The following is an 18,423-nucleotide window of genomic DNA, read 5'->3' as shown; positions in this document are numbered from 1 at the left end:
GGTCAGAAAATGGAGTGAAACTGTCATACAATCATTAAATGTTGGGGGAAGTGGTAAAAGTATGAATTTAAATCAAAGAGGGACAATTATTATATGATCTCACTGATTTGAGGAATTTGAGAAACAAGACAGAGGATCATAGGGGGAGGGAAAAATGAAACAAGAAGAAACCAGAGAGGGAGACGAACCATAAGAGCCTCTTAATCTAGGGAAACAAACTGAGGGTTGCTGGAGTGGAGGGGGATGGGAGGGATGAGGTGGCAGAATGATGGACATTGGGGAAGGTATGTGCTATGGTGAGTGCTGTGAATTGTGTAAGACTGGTGAATCGCAGGCCTGTACCCCTGAAACAAATAATACATTATATATTAATTTAAAAAGCATGAATTTAAGATGAACTGGAAGTAAAGGATGCATATAATACTCTATGGGATCATCACAAAAGGAATCATAAAAGAATGAATAATTGAAAAGGTATAGAGGATAAAAATGGGGTAGTAAAAATACTTGAGGGGCGCCTGGGTGGCTCACTTGGTTTTGCGTCTGCCTTTGGCTCAGGTCATGATCTCTGGTCCTGGAATCGAGGCCCACGGTTAGGCTCCCTGCTCAGCAGGGAGTCTGCTTTGCCCTCTCTCTCTGCCCCACCCCACTGCATGTGTGCATGCTCTCTCTCTCGCTCACTCTCTCTCTCAGATGAATAAATAAAATCTTTTTAAAAATACTTGAATAATAAAAAGGCAAGAATGGAAAAATAACGGATTGGACAGATGAACAAGCAGCAAGAGGGTAGCTAGAAACCCAACTATACTCAATGATTACTTAAAATGTAAATGGACTGAGAGCTACCCTGTGACCCTACAGGGTATTTACCCCAAAGACACGGAAGTAGTGAAAAGAAGGGCCATGTGTACCCCAATGTTCATAGCAGCAATGGCCACAGTCTCCAAACTGTAGAAAGAACCAAGATGCCCTTCAACAGATGAATGGATAAGGAAGATACGGTCCATATATACAATGGAATATCATGCCTCCATCAAAAAGGATGAGTACCCAACTTTTGTATCAACATGGACGGGACTGGAAGAGATTATGCTGAGTGAAATAAGTCAAGCAGAGAAAGTCAATTATCATATGGTTTCACTTACTGGTGGAACATAAGGAATAGCATGGAGGATATTAGGAGAAGGAAGAGTGAATTGAGTTAAATCGGAGGGGGAGATGAACCATGAGAGACTGTGGACGCTAAGAAACAAACAGGGTTTTGGAGGGGAGGGGGGTCAGGGTTTGGGTGAGCCTGGTAGCCTGGTGGTAGGTATTAAGGAGGGCTCTATTGCATGGAGCACTGGGTGTGATGCATAAACAATGAATTTTGGAACACTGAGAAAAATAAAATTAAATAAAATTAAAAAAATAAAAAAAATATAAATGGTCTGAGCACCTTCATTAAAATACAAATACTATCAGGCTACTTTTTCATTTATAGAAAACAAAATGCAAGTACATACTACTTACAACTCAGATTAAATAAAGGGATATGGAAAAGTTGAAAGTAAAAAATGTGTTAGTATACACAAGTCAAACAGTAAAAAAGAAAGAGATGCAGTTATTTCTAAAGAGGCCAGCAGAACCCTGATACCAAAACCCAACAAGGACACAAGAAAGGCAAATTGTAGGCCAATTTGTCCCAAACATAGATGCAAAAATCCTCAACAAAATATTAACAAATGAATCCAGCAATGTACCAAATGAATCATGACTAAGTGAGGTTTACCCCAGTAATGGAATTTGGTTAAATATTTGAAAGTCATCCAGTGTAATTTATCATATTGGCTGAATAAAAGAGAAAGCTGCCCATAGATGCAAAAAGGACATTTGATTAAAACCCATTCATGGGGTGCCTGGGTGGCTCAGTGGGTTAAGCTGCTGCCTTCGGTTCAGGTCATGATGCCAGGGTCCTGGGATCGAGTCCCGAATCGGGCTCTCTGCTCAGCAGGGAGCCTGCTTCCCCCTCTCTCTCTCTGCCTGCCTCTCTGCCTGCTTGTGATCTCTCTCTCTCTGTCAAATAAATAAATAAAATTTTTAAAAAACCCATTCGTGACTTTAAAAAAGTACACATCAAACTAGGAATAGAAAGAAACTTCTCTAATTAATAAGGGATGTTCTTTTTAAAGCTAGACTCATACTTGGTGGTGAAATGTGAACTCCCTTCCCTAAGATCAGTTTATGTGTCCTTTATCCCATTGATTGACTTTTGTGTTGTTTCCGGTTTGAGGCTATTAAAAACCACACTGGGTGTTATATACAAACAATGAATCTTGGAGCACTACATCAAAAACTAATGATGACTAACATATGGTGACTAACACCACAATAAAAAAATTTATAAACCTCTTGGGGTGGGTATGGACTATGGTGAGTGAAATGTGTAAGCCTGATGATTCACAGACCCGTACCCCTGGGGCAAATAATACATTATATGTTATTAAAAATAACATATATGTTTATGTTATTAAAAATAATTTTTAAAATTTATAAACCTAAAAAATTTTTTAAAAATAAGAATGTTTAAGAATGCCTAAGCCAGTGCTCTAATGTAATAACATGGATGACTTTCACACTACCATGGAGTGAAAGAAGCCAGATGTTAGAGAGTACATACAGATGTTAGCAAGTACCTACTCTATGAATCCATTTGCATGAAGTTCAGTAACATACACAAACTCACTGTGATCATAAAAGTCATCATGGTGGTTACCTTTGGGGCGTACTGACTGAGGGGATAGGAAGGAGCCACTGGCCAGTGGAAATAGTCTCTGTTGTGATGCAGTTACTGGTTATGTGGGCGCATACTTTTGTGAAATCCAGCCAGCAATATACTTAAATTTATGAATATTAGGTAAATCATATATCATTAAAAAAAGATATCAGGCAAAAAAAAAAATCCAGCTATATGGAATTTACAAAAGACACACCTCAACCTAAGGACTCAAAGGAAAGAAAATAAAATGATGGGATAAAAGTGAAGTCAAGCAAATAATCACAAAAGATTGTTGTAGATCTATGCTAATTTCAGGCAAACATATACTTGAAGTTAAAAAAAATTACGTGACGGTGTGCCCGGTTGGCTCCATCAGTTAAGGGTCTGCCTTCAGCTCAGGTCATGATCTTAGAGTCATGAGATGGAGCCCCGCTTCTGGCTCCCCGCTCAGCAGGGAGTCGGCTTCTCCCTCTCCCTCTGCTTGCCACTCCCCCTGCTTGTACTCTCTCTCTCTGTGTCAAATAATAAATAAATAAAATCTTTTTAAAAAATTGACTACACGAAGCCACTAACATTTTCTTCCTTCCTCCCTTCTTTTCTTTTCTTTTCCTTCCTTCCTTCCTTCCTCCCTTTCTCTCTCCCTCTCTTTCTTTCTTTCTTTTATCTAGAGAGAGCAGTTTTTATTTTGCTTATTTTTGGTTTTGTTTTCATTGAGTTTGTGGGAACAGGAAGAAGGTTCAAACTAGATGGGAGGGAGGGGATGGAAAAAGAAATGGGTGTTGAGTGTAAAGATGACTTCTCAGATAGAGCCAAGTAAGATAGGGAAATGTTCAGGTTTTAATTCCTCATCTTGTTAGTTGAATGTGTGCCCCTGCCTGAACTTTACATTACGATGTCTTGACAATGAAAATTCACGTTTTTCTAAGAAATTTGCAGAGTGGGTGAGCTAGGGTCTTGGTGGAATTTCCTCAAACCTGAGAGCTCAACCAATACAAAAGCCTCATTGTACGTTTTGCTTCTGGAAATAATTACTTAAAGCAAAAGGAGTTTCCAGCAGAGAGTTGAAAGAATTTTTCTCCCCTGAAGATAAGACTTGTGAATACCCCATAGAGGAGGCGATTGAAAAATAATGAGGTGAAAATGGATTATTCTCTCACTTTTTCCTGACAAGAAGAAAGATTTCCCTTTATAACAAACAAGTTCATTGGGGCACCTGGGTGGCTCAGTGGGTTGAAGCCTCTGCCTTTGGCTTGAGTCGTGATCCTGGGGTCCTGGGATCAAGCCCCAGTCCCCTCGAGCTCTCTGCTCAGCGGGGAGCCTGCTTCCCTTCCTCTCTCTCTTTCTGCCTCTCTGTGTATTTGTGATCTCTGTCTGTCAAATAAATAAATAAAATCTTAAAAAAAAAACAAGTTCATAAAACAATAATAAAAATTTTAAAATAAATTTTTTTATTTTTTTTTAAGAATTTATTTATTTATTTGACAGAGAGAGATCACAAGTAGGCAGAGAGGCAGGAAGAGAGAGAGAGAGAGAGAGAGGAGGAAGCAGGCTCCCTGCCGAGCAGAGAGCCCGATGCGGGGCTCGATCCCAAGACCCTGAGATCATGACCTGAGCCGAAGGCAGAGTCTTAACCCACTGAGCCACGCAGGCGCCCCGAAAATAAAAAATTTTTTAAAAGTGAGGAGTGCCTGAGTGCCTCAGTCAGTTAAGCCTCTGAATCTTGGTTTTGGCTAGGGTCATAGTCTCAGAGTCAGTGGATCAAGCCCCACATTGGGCCCTAGGCTCACCTCAGAGACTTCTTGTCCCTCCCCATCCCCCTCTGCCCCTCCACTTGCTGGCACATGCACCCTCTCTCTCCCTCTCCCATTGAAAGAAAGAAAGAAAAAAAGAAAGGAAGAAAGAAAGAAAGAAAGGAAGAAAGGAAGAAAGAAAGAAAGAAAGAAAGAAAGAAAGAAAGAAAGAAAGAAAAAATTTTTGAAAAAAAGAATTTAGCTCACACCTTCACTTCCTTCAGACTGGATTCAGAAGCAAACTAAAAGGAGGAGAAAGTTTCATATGGTCATTCTCTTTTAACCACCTATTTTGCCTATGTTTTTACTTGTGCCAGTGGTCTGAAGTAAATGTTTAATATACGAAAAGCACATAAAGTTAGTCCCTCAAAATCTGGCCAATATATAAATAATAAAAGTCATCTAATAACAGTGTAACAGTGTCTTTCAAAAGATAGACCAAAGTGCTATCTGACAGAGCTTCTAGAATGGCCGAGTAAAGATCTCTGTAAATTCACACCCCTATAAAAGCAAGGAAAACACAGACAAACGTTGTCAAGATTAACTTGTCCAGAACTCTAGAAATTAAGCAAACACTTGCAAAAATCTGAAGAGCATGTATTCAAGAAAGACCCCTGAACACCCATAAGGACATGTAACTGAATGTACTCATGATCTCGAGCACGGCTCCATGGTAGTGAAAAGACAACCCCCAAAATGAGACAAAATATTTACAAATCATATATCTGATCAGGGGCTTGTATCTGGAAAATGTAAAGAATAATTAAAACAAAATAACAAAAGGACAAGCTAATTTTTTAAATAAACGAAGGATCTGAAGAGACATTTCTTCAAGGATGATAAACAAATGGCCAATAAGCTCATGGAACGATGCTTGAGATCATGAGGTATCAGGGAGATAGAAATCGAAACCATGGGGCACGTGGGTGGCTCAGTGGGTTAGGCCTCTGCCTTCAGTTCGAGTCATGATCTCAGGGTCCTGGGATCAAGCCCCACATCGGGCTCTCTGCTCATCGGGGAGCTTGCTTCCCCCTCTCTCCCTACCTGCCTCTCTCCTGACTTGTGATCTCTCTCTCTGACAAATAAATAAATGAAATCTTGAAAAAAAAAGAAATCAAAACTACAGTGCCATATCACTTCACACCCCCTTGGATGGCTATAATAAAAAAGATAGACAATGACAAGTATTGGCAAGGATGTGGAGAAATTACAGTTCTGATGTATTGCTGATGGGAATGTTTTGGTGTAGCCACTGTGGAAAAATGTCTGGCAGGTCCCTAAAACATTAAACAGGTTAAAAACAAGACAACAGCTCCTCCCCCCATGAAGTTGCTTATGCTAAGCCCCACATCATCTAACCAAGACTTAACTTACTTACAGTTTTGGCTCTCCGGGGAATGGAATCTCAAACCAGTCAATCAGGAATTGCCTGATCAGCATTAGCTAGGTGACATTCCCCATAGACCCCTGACATACCCTAAAGGAAAGTAAACATGACATAACCAATAGGCTTTGTTTGCCTAGTAGAACTTCCTTGTTCCCTCTCCCTTCTGCCTATGAAAATCTTTGATTTTGCACAGCTCCTCAGAGCTCCTTTCTCTCTGCTAGATTGGATGTTGCCCAATTCATGAACTATTGAATAAAACCAATAAGATCTTCAAAATTTACTCTGATGAATTCTATTTTTTAACACATAACTTACCATACAACCCAGCAATTCCACTCCTAGATATCTCCCCAAGAGAACTGAAAACATATCTGCACAAAAACTTACACAGATGTTTATAGAAACATTATTTATCATATCCAAAAAAATGGAAACCACCTAAATGCCCACTAGTGGATGAATGGATAAATAAAATGTGGTACATCCATACAATGGAATACTACTCTGCAATTAAAGGAACAGGAGTATGGATACATGCTTTGAAAACACTGTGTCAAGATACATATTGTATGATCCCATTCTTTTTTTTTTTTTAAGATTTTATTTATTTATTTATTTGACAGAGAGAGATCACAAGTAGGCAGAGAGGCGAGCAGAGAGAGAGAAGAGGAAGCAGGCCTCCTGCTGAGCAGAGAGCCTGATGTGGGACTCGATCCCAGGACCCTGAGATCATGACCCGAGACGAAGGCAGCGGCTTAACCCACTGAGCCACCCAGGTGCCCCTGTATGATCCCATTCTTATGAAATGTCCGAAATAAGCAAATCCAGAGAAGCCAGAAGTGTATTGGTGGTGCCAGGAGGTGGGGGGCATGAGGAATGGTTACTGCTAATGGGAAGGAAAGAGGTTCTCTACAGGGCATTGAAAATGGTCTAAAATATCATGGCAATGCTTGCATGACTCTGTGAATATACTAAAACCCACTGACCTGTACACATTAAATGGGTAAATGGTAGGGTATGTGGTTTACATCTCAATAAATCTGTTTTTAGAAGTACTATCTGATGTGAACCAGCCAAAGGTGCCTAGCTAACTTAGTTGGTAGGGCATGAGACTTAATGCAAACAGGCTGATCACCAATCAGAGACCTAAGAGGAAGGGGCTGACTGCTTGGATCACTTTTCTGATTGTTCTAGACTAGTCCATCTCAAATCCAGGGAAAGGTGAAGATTCAGATAGGGATGGTAGTAACTCCAAACAGCTTTAATCCCATTAGGTCTATGTCTGACCAGGGAAAATGGCTGCACAGCACTGCCGCAGGCAGTCCGAATCAACCCAGTTTATTGCTCCTACAGAGCATCCAAGCCTCTCCTGAGCTATGCCGATGCCTCTCGATACACCAAAGCTACCTAATATTTCTCAGCTTCATACTCTCAAATAGTTGTCTGCATTATCTATGCCATGGGTAGGGGAAAATAATGTTCCTCAAGCAGAGACTGCATGCCCCTAACAACAGTGTTACAGAACATGTATTAATATTATTATTTCTATTTTACAAATTGGGAGACTGATGCATGGAATAGTTAGTTGATTTGGCCAAGGTCACAGAGCTATTCAGCGGCGTGGCCAGGATTTAAACCCATGCGGGTCCCAACAACAATGTGCTTAACCAGGATGTTGTTTGGCCTTCCAAGAAAAGCCCTTTCACACCCTTCCTACTCAGCCTCCCCACTTCTTACACCTGTACAACCATCGAGCAAAGAGCAGTTCTGTGTCTCCTTTGCCTGGTTCCCATTTTTCCCCCAAACATCGTTCTCATATGGTTTAAATTTGCTGCTCTGCCCAAGGAGAGTCCAACATTGTTTCCTATGTTGTTTTCCCAGCCTCCCACCTGTGTAGCACAACAGTGAAGGTACACACAATTCTGTGCAAACATTCAGTGCAAACCTCGGAGGCTTTGCTCCACCTCTAGCTCAGCTGTCCCCTTTCAGTACTCCCAAAACTCCTCTAATCCCCAGCGCTATTGCTCACCACCAATAGATACTCATCATGGCCATAGGACAGGTCACAGCCTTCTGGGCAGCTAGAAATGTAGGCAAAAAAAAAAAAAAAAAAAAAAAAACACTTCAAAATAAGCATAGTTTAAGCACATGCATGGCTAGCAGTGTCTAAGAGCAAAGACTTTGGGACCAGCCAGCTGTGGGTTGAAATCTCAACTCCAATAGCAGTGTCATTTTAGCCAACTTACTTAACCTCTTTGAATTGCCATTTAAATTCTTCAAAACCTGGATAATAATATCTCTCTCTCCAGGGGTCCTGAGGATTGAACAAAATTAAAATGAATGCCAGACACATATTCTGAACTCTCTCTCTTTTTTTAAGATTTTATTTATTTGTTTCTTTGACAAAGCAAGAAAGATCACAAGTAGGCAGGGCAGCAGGCAAAGAGAGAGGGGGAAGCAGGCTCCCCACTGAGCAGAGAGCCTGATGTGGGGCTGGATCTCAGGACCTGGAGATCATGACCTGAGCTGAAGGCAGAGGCTTAACCCACTGAGCCACCCAGGTGCCCCCATATTCTGAAGTCTTAATTAAGAAATACAATCACCTATAAAGCAGTAAACATGAGTCATTTTTGGCAAACCATAGTAATTAACTTTGCCACTATTGGTGAATAATGGGAGAGAAGTCTGGAAAGGCAAATTGAGACCAAACCAAGATAGGCCTTTAAAAATTAGGAAAGTTTTGGAAAAATGAGAAGAGTGATAATGTTTGTGGACTGGGGAGAGAAAGTGAGGGTGGGGGAGGGGAGGGGGGTGAAAGGGAGAGGGGGGAGTGGAGGGGAAGGGAGCAGAATGGAAGGGAGAGAGGGAAGGGGAGGGGAAGTGGGGGAGGGAAGCAGAAGGGAAGGGGGAACAGAGCTGAACAGAAGCAATGGGGGAGAAGAGGGGTGGTGAGGGGAGAGGAGGGTGGGTTGGGGAGAGGGGAGAGGAGCAGAGGAGAGGGGAGGGAGGGAAGAGAGGTTGCTTAAAAAAATAAGAGTTGAACAAGTTACTTAGAATTCCTCTGTAGTACATTAATATTTTGTTTATTGTCTTTTATTCCCATTATACTGTGAACTTTATGAGCATATGAATCATGTCTATTTTTTTACCCCTCTATATTCAGAACCTTGCATAATGTGGTAGTCCATACTAAATGCTTATTATTTTTTGAATGAACAAATGAATTACGATGATGGGGTGCTACAAATAAAAATTCCAAGTATTTGAACATAGATGACTCAAAGAATACACATTGGACGTGCAGAGAAAATAAGGAATTTAAATTTTGGACTCCATGAGTTTGAGAAAGCTGTAGCACATTCCGGTGTTCATATCTAGCAAAATTTCATATGCGTAACTGGAGGTCAGGGAAGGGGGGCGGCTAGAGCCGTGTTATGTAGAGTCATTAGCATACGGGTAGCAGTTGAAGTCACGTGGGAGGAGGGACGTTTTAAATAAGAGACAGCCCCCGGAAGTGACGCCAGTAAGAGGGGCGCAAAGGAAGAAGGCGGGTGGATTTGCAGTTGAAGCTAGTCTGAACAGCGGAGAGTTCGGGAGAAAAAATAACGCCTGAATATGAGAAGATTCAGGAGAGACTGGTCTCATGGCGGAGACTCAGGAAGATACCAACGAAGAAGGGAATATTTTGATGAGGAGCCAGAAACCAGTTATTCGTGGTAAGGCTATAGAGTATCTAATTGATTTCACCACCCAGAATTTGTCAGTGCCTATGAGGTGAATGGTTTTAAAGGATGCTAGACAGTGAAATCAGGTTTTAATGGTAGTTACAACTCTCGAGCTTGAACCCTAAGTAGTTTGTGACCCTGAACAGGTTAATCAACTTGTGCCTTAGCTATAAACCGGAGAGGATTACATCATAGTGTTATTGAAGTAATAAGTGAATGTAGATTAAAATGCTTAGAAAAAGTACTTGCTCATGGTCATCAGGCAGTAAAATTCTAGCTATTCTTAGAGAGTCGGTTGCAGAAGGGGGTAAATGGCAATGTATACTAATCTTCATTTGCAGTCTGAGACAAAAACCGTATGTTAGAATGAAGGAACTTGATAAGCCTTTCCTTATGAATAAATAGCAGATAACCAAATCCGTGATTTGTGAATAATTTTAGGAATGCTACTGAGACCGTTAGGATTCAATTCAGTGAGGGTAGATTCTTCTAGAATGTTCCAGAACTTTAAATCCTTCTCCACTAGACATGCGCAGAGTGGTTGCCTACTTCGCCAAACTCCACCCCTTTTTCCTATAGGCTACAGAGCTAGCAGGTCTCCTCGCGTTTCTCATTGGTCTTCGGCTAGCCTTGGCCCCGCCTCTTGGAGCAAAGAAGCTCCGCTATTGGATCGTTTAGATGATCTTTGCTTGTCCCATGTCGCTAGGAAAATGGATACTTTCGGTTAGAGTATCTCGTTTTTGAAAGCCGAGGATTTTTTTTTCTCCCCCGAACTAGATAAATAGCTAACAAATGAATACAGAAGGCTGATAGGAGGGTACGGTCGGAACTGAAGGGACGTGTACTTAAGGTGGGAACATCGGGGTGCTTTTAACAACGGACTGAGCTACTTCCGGGGGAGAATGGGCGGGTAGAGAATTCAGCGTTTGGCGGGTTTAGCTGTCTTCCTAAATATTTGGTGCTGCAGCAGCCGAGAGCGCCGGACACGTGAAGAGGTAGTGACGCCGCCACTTCCAGAACAGGCTGCTTCGGGCTCGCTCATGGCCACGTCCGTGGTGAGTACCGGGGCCGCAGCAGGGTGCCGGGGCGCCGCGGCTTGGGCAGCTGAGGGGAGGGGCGCTGGGGCGGGCTGCCTGGCGGTCACGTGGTGCAGTGGCGAATCAGGGCCTGGCCCGCTGGGCTCCGGGGGCGGGATTCCCTCTCTGTAGCCCCTCTTGGTCCGTAGCCCCCCTATTCCCCCACCGCCCCCCAAACCCCGGCGTCTGTGTAGTCTTTCTCCTGGAAAGGACTCCGAGATGGGAATTCGCGGGAGGCAGGAATGTTGGGGTCTGTTTATGGCTTGGGATCTTTTATTCTTCATTATTTCCCTTTACAAATAACTTTCCATCCCCTGACAGATTCTTAACTCAAATAATAGGCTGGGCTCCGTGAATGGCTGGGGAAAAGGTACTTACTAATCATCCGGCAGGAGAAAACCCCAATAGCATTTCTCTTCTTCCGTTCTGCAATTCTTAGCAAACGCCAGTGAATTTTTACATAATGTGGGGAAGTTTCCTGTGTATGTACTTTTTCAAGTATTTCGTTGGCCTTTATTTTGTACTCTTATTTTGTCCCCACTGAGCAACTCCTTGTCATAACTTCTGATTCAGCTCTCTACCCCCCCCCCCGCCTTTTTAAAGGTTCAGACCACATCATTTCTATTAAGGTTAATGTTTTGTAAAACACTGGAAACCTACAGTACTTAAACAGCACCGGTTACCAAGGAAAGATTATCAATTCCAATTTAAGATGAGAACACTAATGAGGGATGACTATGTCCTAAATACACGTGCTTTAAAATGGTAGAAAATGTAAAAACTGGAAACTTGAGCCCTGAACTTTATTTATTTTTTTTTTTTGGAAGATTTTATTTATTTATTTGACAGAGATCACAAGTAGGCAGAGAGAGAGAGAGGAGGAAGCAGGCTCCCTGCTGAGCAGAGAGTCCGATGTGGGGATCAATTCCAGGACCCTGGGATCATGATCTGAGCTGAAGTTAGAGGCTTTAACCCACTGAGCCACCTAGGCACCCTGATCCCTGAACTTTATAATGTCTTAATTTATACAGAAGAATATGGACTGTGTATGGAGGTACAGACTGACTGAAATAAATCATTAGTTTTTGTTGGTGGGTTTCTGTTTGTTAGGGGTTGGAGGGGTGGTAATGTACACATCTGAATTTTTTCTCCTAGGATTTTAAGACTCATGTAGACCAGGCATGTAGAGCTGCTGAGGAATTTGTCAATATTTACTATGAGACAATGGACAAAAGAAGAAGGGTGAGTGTTTTGGACTCTGCTACTCTTTGTTAAGTACCTGGGTTTTTTGTCTTTTGTTTTTTCTTAGCCAGGCTTGCATAAGTGATAATTGTGGACTTGTTCTTTAAAAGTGCTTTGTTTAGGGAAGGATGGGTTTGATATTATGGAAGTGTGGGTTCTGGGATCCTCTCTCAGCTTTGCATCTACTTAACTCTGTGATCTTGGGCAAACTGCTAACCTCTCTTAACGTTATTTTATTTTTATGGTGGTAAGTGAGAAGTAACTTACTGCACTTGACATGGGGCTTAACATATGTTTACTTAAGTATATTACCTTTTTAATCCCATCATTCATGCAATATGCTTTAAACAGCATTAGTGCTAGTAAACAGCATTAGTGTTAGTGAGGGAGTCTGCCATTACAGGGAATGTTCCTTGGTTTGCTTGTTTAATTTCCAGTATTGGTAATTTCTGATTAAAGCTCACAGCTGTAGTAAGTTCTGATTAAAGCTCACAAATAGGGCCCACATGGTTTGGATACTTTTAGTTTTCAACAGAGGAAATTCTCATGTCATCAGCTTATTTGTTCTGATTTATCCCTGAGTCATATCTTCGAAGTAATTGTTTCAGTATGTGCTGGAGTCTTGCCTAAGCCTCTTATCAGCATAGGACTGCTTTAGAGCACGTTCTTTATGCTGCAGGTAGAGAAATTAATCTCACAAAATTTCTTTTTTTGGCAGAAGATAAAAGAAGTTTCTGGTACTGATGTTTGACAAGGGACCTGACAATAGATGTTTATTGTGTCTTGCACAATAAACTTACTTTCAAAAATAAAGTAGCAAAAAAAAAGACAACATAGTTTTATTACCAGAATCAAGATAAGGAGCTGGTCTTTGCATCCAAGTAAAATTTTAGGATTAAGCAAATAACTGTCCTGTGACAAGCTAACCGCCTGTGACTAACTCCTGTTCCTACAGGGTTAACTCTTGAATTCTGCCTTATGTGGGCGTTAATTTACATGACTTAGCAAAGACCTGCACTAGCAAATAATTGTGATTCTTTTGAACAAAATAGGTGTTTGAGTAGTACTAAAAGAATTCTTCCTAACACATAGAACATTAAATGGTTCAAACATCAAATGGCTCACGTGTACGTAAACACTGGGGTTGGAGTGGCCAGGTAGAACCCGATCTACAACTTTAATTCTCTGAATTAGAAACCGGAGGGAGACTAAACCTGGTCTGGGGCTGCATGTGCTTAAAACTCATCTTAATTCATTTTAAGAAAAAGAAACCCAAACTTCAAAACCCTCTTGGGTGCAAAGTGTTTTCATGGCTAAAGTGAAATTGTCTCTGTTAAATCCAAAATGATCAGTCAGATACCTTCTTTGCTCACATTATCTTCCAGGGGGAGGGGGCAAGGGGAGTGGAAATGGAGGTTGAACTATGGAAATGTTTATATGTCACCTGTAGCCCCTTGATCCATTTCTGTAACATGCTTCCCTAGAAACAAAATCTTTACCTTTTTTTTCCTCTTTAAGGCACTGACCAGGCTGTATCTGGACAAGGCCACTTTAATATGGAATGGAAATGTTGTTACAGGGCTGGAAGCCCTAACTAATTTTTTTGAGATGTTGCCTTCTAGTGAGTTCCAGGTCAATATGTTAGATTGCCAACCAGTGCATGGTAAGATCACATTCTTTCAACGTTTTCTTTTGTTTTCCTTTAGTGAGCACTAAGCTTGAACGCCAAAAGCAGCAAGCAACTTGTAGCAATAGAAATAATTACTTTTTTGAGCATGTTAAAAATGAAAAATTCAGCAGTCAGATTAAATTATTGGTTTTCCTTTAGGTGCATCTAATTCCAGAAGACCACTAGCCTTCTGTTGGATTGTGTGATTATGGTTTATTAAAAATGAGTGAGAAATTGAGGTTAAGTGTGCTTTTGATTGTTGGGAGAGAACTGAATTATCTATCGTCCCTGAATAAACAACTCCCTTTTGTGCCTTGGAATGTTTCCAGAGAAAAATTATACCAATTTCTGATTAATGTTATTATTTTACAACCTACTGAAATTTCACAGAAGAAATTTATTCTGCTACAGGAAAAAATTATTTGGCAAGAGTTTGATTCAAGGTAGATTGATGTGATATGTAAGATTGACCTCTAGATGGGGTCCTAAGCGTCAGAAGTAGTAGTTCGGGGTGATTTTCTTTCCCCGTTTTAGTTCTTAAAAAGAATAGCTTAAGAAGGCAAAGTACGAAAAAGTTCTATTAGAAACACAACGAAATATTAATAAATAGAGAAATAAAATGGTCCTGTGCAAAAAGCACTTCATTAGAGTCCCCAAACCCCTTCTGGACTGAAAATAATTTTAATATGCTTTGAAACAATAATTTCATTTTCTGCCTTTGGGTGTGCATGCTCAAGGTTATGCTCAAGGTAAAGAAAGTTTATGAAACTTTTTTTTTCTGTGTTGTTAGAAGCAATGTCATTTAAGCCTGAAGATCTACTTCTTCAGAGATAGAAACTGTGACCTCTTCTCTTTTTTTATTTTATGTGGGTAAAGAGCAAGCTACTCAGGCCCAGACCACAGTTCTTGTTGTGACCAGTGGAACTGTGAAGTTTGATGGAAACAAACAACACTACTTCAACCAGAACTTCCTGCTGACTGCCCAGTCGACTCCTACCAACACCGTGTGGAAGATTGCAAGTGACTGCTTCCGTTTCCAAGACTGGGCTAGTAGTTAAAAGGGGGCAGAAGTCCATTCTTGTTTGGTCCATTAGTTCCAGCAACATAAATTTATGTGAAGTAATTCATTTTATTATGGAAGCACTATAAACTAGTATGTGCTGAAACTGTTTTCTTTAATACTTTTTTATTCCTAGCAGCACCTTTTATAGTGGCTGCCTGTTTGGATCCTTGCCCTTAAGAGCTTTAATGCGAGTTTTTTACATGCCTTATATACATTTCACTAATGACATTCTTGTGATAATATTGCACACGTGGTCTCTGTATTAACACATGCACTGTGAGCCCAGCCTATTGCAAAAATGAAACCCTTTTATAATACTATCTATGGGATATCAGCACAATGTAACTATTTGGGAGGAAGTAGAGTTTTTGTTGTTGTTGTTATTAGCTTAATTTTTTAGTGAGACACATCCCTATTTTCAGTAAATGCTGGTAATGCAGTTATAATATAAGGCTTATCCAAATCAGTTTCATGAAAACATTACTAATTTAGGTTTGCATAGATGCTCTGACTTATTAGCATGTAGAGATGTTCAGTAGTCTTTTTCATGTTAAGTATTTGTTTTATGTAGGCATGTTTTCTTATGGAGTGAATTAATCTACTAAAATGTTCCCAGTTGATACTTGAGTATTCGATACACTCAGTGGTTTAAAAACAAAACTACTTGAGATTTTTCTTGGCAGCTCCAAGTTTATAACTTTAGGTAATGAATGGTAGTAGCACTAATAGCTTCAATGGGAAAATGGGGAGTGAGAAATGGAGAGGATCCAAGGTTGGCCAAAAGTTAAGGAGGGTGGCCAAATGGTAAATTTTTGGTACTTGTTTTCTACCTCCTAAAAGTGTAGCCTATTTTGAGGATTTAAGTCATAAATTATCCTTGCCAAAATGGTCCCGAGTGTCACTTTTGTTCAAAGAATGCTTTTGAAAGGTTCTTCCAGTTCACCTCATACTTATCACCAATCTCTGTCTCAGATTTATTCAAGAACTTCTGGGGGTAAGATGTCAGCAATAATGCTGACCCTGCAGGGTCTGACAGGAAAGTGGGAAACAAAGCCATCAATATTTCTATGGAACACTCTTAGCTTCTAAGTCTTCCATGTGAACTTCAGGCCAAAAGTCTCCTATGTATTACCCATCCCCCAAAGTCAGTGATTTGTTCTCTGTGTTTTACACTGTCGATTGCTCTTGTTTTGTTTTCTTTCTTTTCTTCCTTATTTAAAGTTAAAATTTTTTAATTTGATGATTCGTTCTTCTGTTGACTGAGAAGAACTGTTTGAAAGCATGTTCCTGTCATGTGGCTAGCTCTTGGCCTTTTTAAAGAGAAAACAGAGGACAGCAGATTTTCATAAGCTCCTAGACTTCAGAGGAACAAGTTGATTCGTGTTCCATCTCAACATCTAAAGAGAAAAAGCTAGCTTTGGTGTTTGTTAAACTTTAGATTTTTCTCCTTTCTTGTGTTTATTGTTTCAATGTTTTTATGCTAAATGTGCCAGCTTTGTTTCTCCATCACAACTCAAAGTTAGGGTTTCTCATCACTTGCTTTGAAAACCAGCAATTCATTCACTCTTGCCCCAAACTACACATTTTACTTCTGATGTGTTAAAAGAATAGAATTAAATATGGGAGGAAGGGGTGGAACTGAAATGTAGCCCACACCCTCTTGTAGTACTGATCAAAACTTACGTGTTATATAAGGTCTACTCAAAGTGAGCCCATTCTAACTTTGGATTGGCCGTCTAAACCTACACCTTGAGCAGGCAACAGTCAGTGCCCGAACACTGCCTTTTGCCTTGAAGAGAATGGTCTCAAGTGAAAGCTGCACATAACTAGCAATAACTGAATTGAGTGGTGATATTATATGTTTTAAGACTTCTATATACATTGCTTTTTCCAAACTCTGTAGACGTTTTAAATGGCTGGAACTACTCTTGTATGGACTAAGACTGTATTTTTTGACTATGATATTTTTGTAACTTGAAAAAATAAAATAAAATTTGCCTTGTGTCAAGTTTTCTCAAGCTTGTTTTAAGGTCTTTTAATTTTTTTTTTTAACTGGAGAAGTTAGTTGTTTCTTTACCATACGAAGTTTTTCAAACTAAAAAAAAAAAAAACCACACACACACAGGTTAGAATGTTGAAAATGGGTTGACAACCTGGATTTTGTCCTTTCTCTAGCCCATCCTGTTCTTTGCCTACCACATACTCACACCCACGAGATCCTGTTTGAGCCAGCAGTGAGGTTTCCAGTGAGATGTTGGAAATTTTAACCTTGAGAAACTTTAGCCAAAGTGCTGGATTCAGCAGGCAGGTAAGCCAAAAGACAGTTGGTTTTCAGAAAGAGGGGTCGACCCATTAATTTAAATTATACCTTAAAAATGTGTCACCAGGCACTTGAAGAGGAGTGAGAAAAGGCAACAGCCCTTGAAACCATCTCTTCACAGATAAACTTACTTTTCACAATTTAATATCCCTGAGATTGGCCTAGATCCTAAACTGATGCCAAATCATACTTGAACAGGCTCTCCGTGCTTTTCTCAGTAGTACCAAAAATACTGGAGAGTCTTGAAATCAATGGCATCTTAGATAAGGTTGATAAAGTCCAGCAATGATTTACCTGGATAAAAATGGTTAGGAGTCTACTTAGGTCCAAATTTGTAAGCATAGTGGAAGGAAACAGCCATAAGCCTAGGAAGCTAGTACAAGATTCACGTTTTGTCAAGTTATTTGCATGATTAGCTTTATGTGGCTGGAAGAGCCACAGAGCTTATTTAAATATGCATGAGCCTTAGTGAATTGGAACTTAACGAGTACCTGGTTTTTGGAAATCACCTAGTAATAGAGGATGTGTTTCAAAGATAATCCCAGTGAGGTTAAAGGGTCCATGTGTTTGGAGAAGGAGCAAGCAGTCCAAAATAGGCAAGAAGATACTAGGAGTTCCCTTATTCTGGAATATTGCTGGATTGACTTGCTTGAACGTGACGCAGGACAGACATCTGGTAGAAGGGGACTTCATTTGCTAATTTTTGTTATTTAATACAGGGTATAGAAAAGACACACATGCTATGAAGGGTAAAGATATCCAGGGGGAAATGGTGGGGCATAGTTAGCTTTTAGATTTAACAGTTGGCTCTATCCAATGAAATATTTCATCAAAACACTTGGTTACCAAACTGCGGTATTCTATTAATAAATATTTGCCTTTCATTGCCAAATGCAGCTTTCTGTACAAAAGAGTTCTCAGTGACCATGTGTGGGCTGTATAGGTCAGTCTGCTCCCTAGAGAAACACTAAAAAGAGGAAACAGTATTGCCGGAATAACATATCCGATGAAGCTAGGATAGAGCCTGTATCTCACATTGAGATGTATGTACCTTCTAAATTGGTGGCTTTCAGAGGTTTTGCCTGAACACACAATAAAAAGTATAAAGTACCACAATCCAGCACACAGATGCATACATGTGGCCAATGAAATGTTATGTCCAAAAGAAACCTCATGCATACTACTTGCAAGTTTGTTCTGGTACTTTCTATTTCACTGTACTAGGTTTTTTTTGAAAATTCTGATCACAGCCTGCTGCATAGATTTTTTTACAACTTCTTAATGGACTGTAGAAGCCATTTGGAAAACAAAAAGGAACAAGCATGTAATTTTCACTATCACTTTCTAGTGAGGGATAGGGTTGGGCAGCTTAGGAAAAGTGGTGCCCTGTGTC

The 18,423-nt window shown here is 40.3% G+C and overlaps 1 protein-coding gene across 5 annotated transcripts; it reads left to right on the top strand.

Moving 5' to 3' along the window:
* Positions 1–9,473: 9,473 nt before the first annotated feature.
* Positions 9,474–16,728, top strand: NXT2 (nuclear transport factor 2 like export factor 2). Of its 5 annotated transcripts, none has more exons than XM_045068291.1 (5): positions 9,474–9,651; positions 10,631–10,715; positions 11,892–11,978; positions 13,497–13,641; positions 14,524–16,728. In XM_045068291.1, exons 1-5 carry the CDS (start codon positions 9,551–9,553, stop codon positions 14,703–14,705), a joined length of 600 nt encoding a protein of 199 aa, XP_044924226.1. In that variant the 5' UTR covers positions 9,474–9,550; the 3' UTR covers positions 14,706–16,728. The 5 variants fall into 5 exon arrangements, with proteins under 5 accessions (XP_044924226.1, XP_004769094.1, XP_004769097.1 ...); XM_004769037.3 differs by having other exon boundaries at positions 10,628–10,715; XM_004769040.3 differs by lacking the exon at positions 9,474–9,651 and adding an exon at positions 10,340–10,510.
* Positions 16,729–18,423: the final 1,695 nt, after the last annotated feature.

The sequence above is a fragment of the Mustela putorius genome, unplaced genomic scaffold (genome assembly GCF_011764305.1).
Source record: "Mustela putorius furo isolate JIRA1106 unplaced genomic scaffold, ASM1176430v1.1 tig00003901_pilon_pilon_pilon, whole genome shotgun sequence".
Classification (NCBI taxonomy): Eukaryota; Metazoa; Chordata; class Mammalia; order Carnivora; family Mustelidae; genus Mustela; species Mustela putorius.
This window is presented reverse-complemented; position numbering and strand designations above follow the sequence as displayed.

Excerpts from the sequence above, each read along its gene's own strand:
- NXT2 (XM_004769037.3), top strand. The coding sequence starts at position 9,551 with ATGAGAAGATTCAGGAGAGACTGGTCTCATGGCGGAGACTCAGGAAGA. Across the intron at positions 9,652-10,627 it reads CCAGAAACCAGTTATTCGTG|CAGCCGAGAGCGCCGGACAC; the intron begins GTAAGGCTATAG and ends TTGGTGCTGCAG. Across the intron at positions 11,979-13,496 it reads CAATGGACAAAAGAAGAAGG|GCACTGACCAGGCTGTATCT; the intron begins GTGAGTGTTTTG and ends TTCCTCTTTAAG.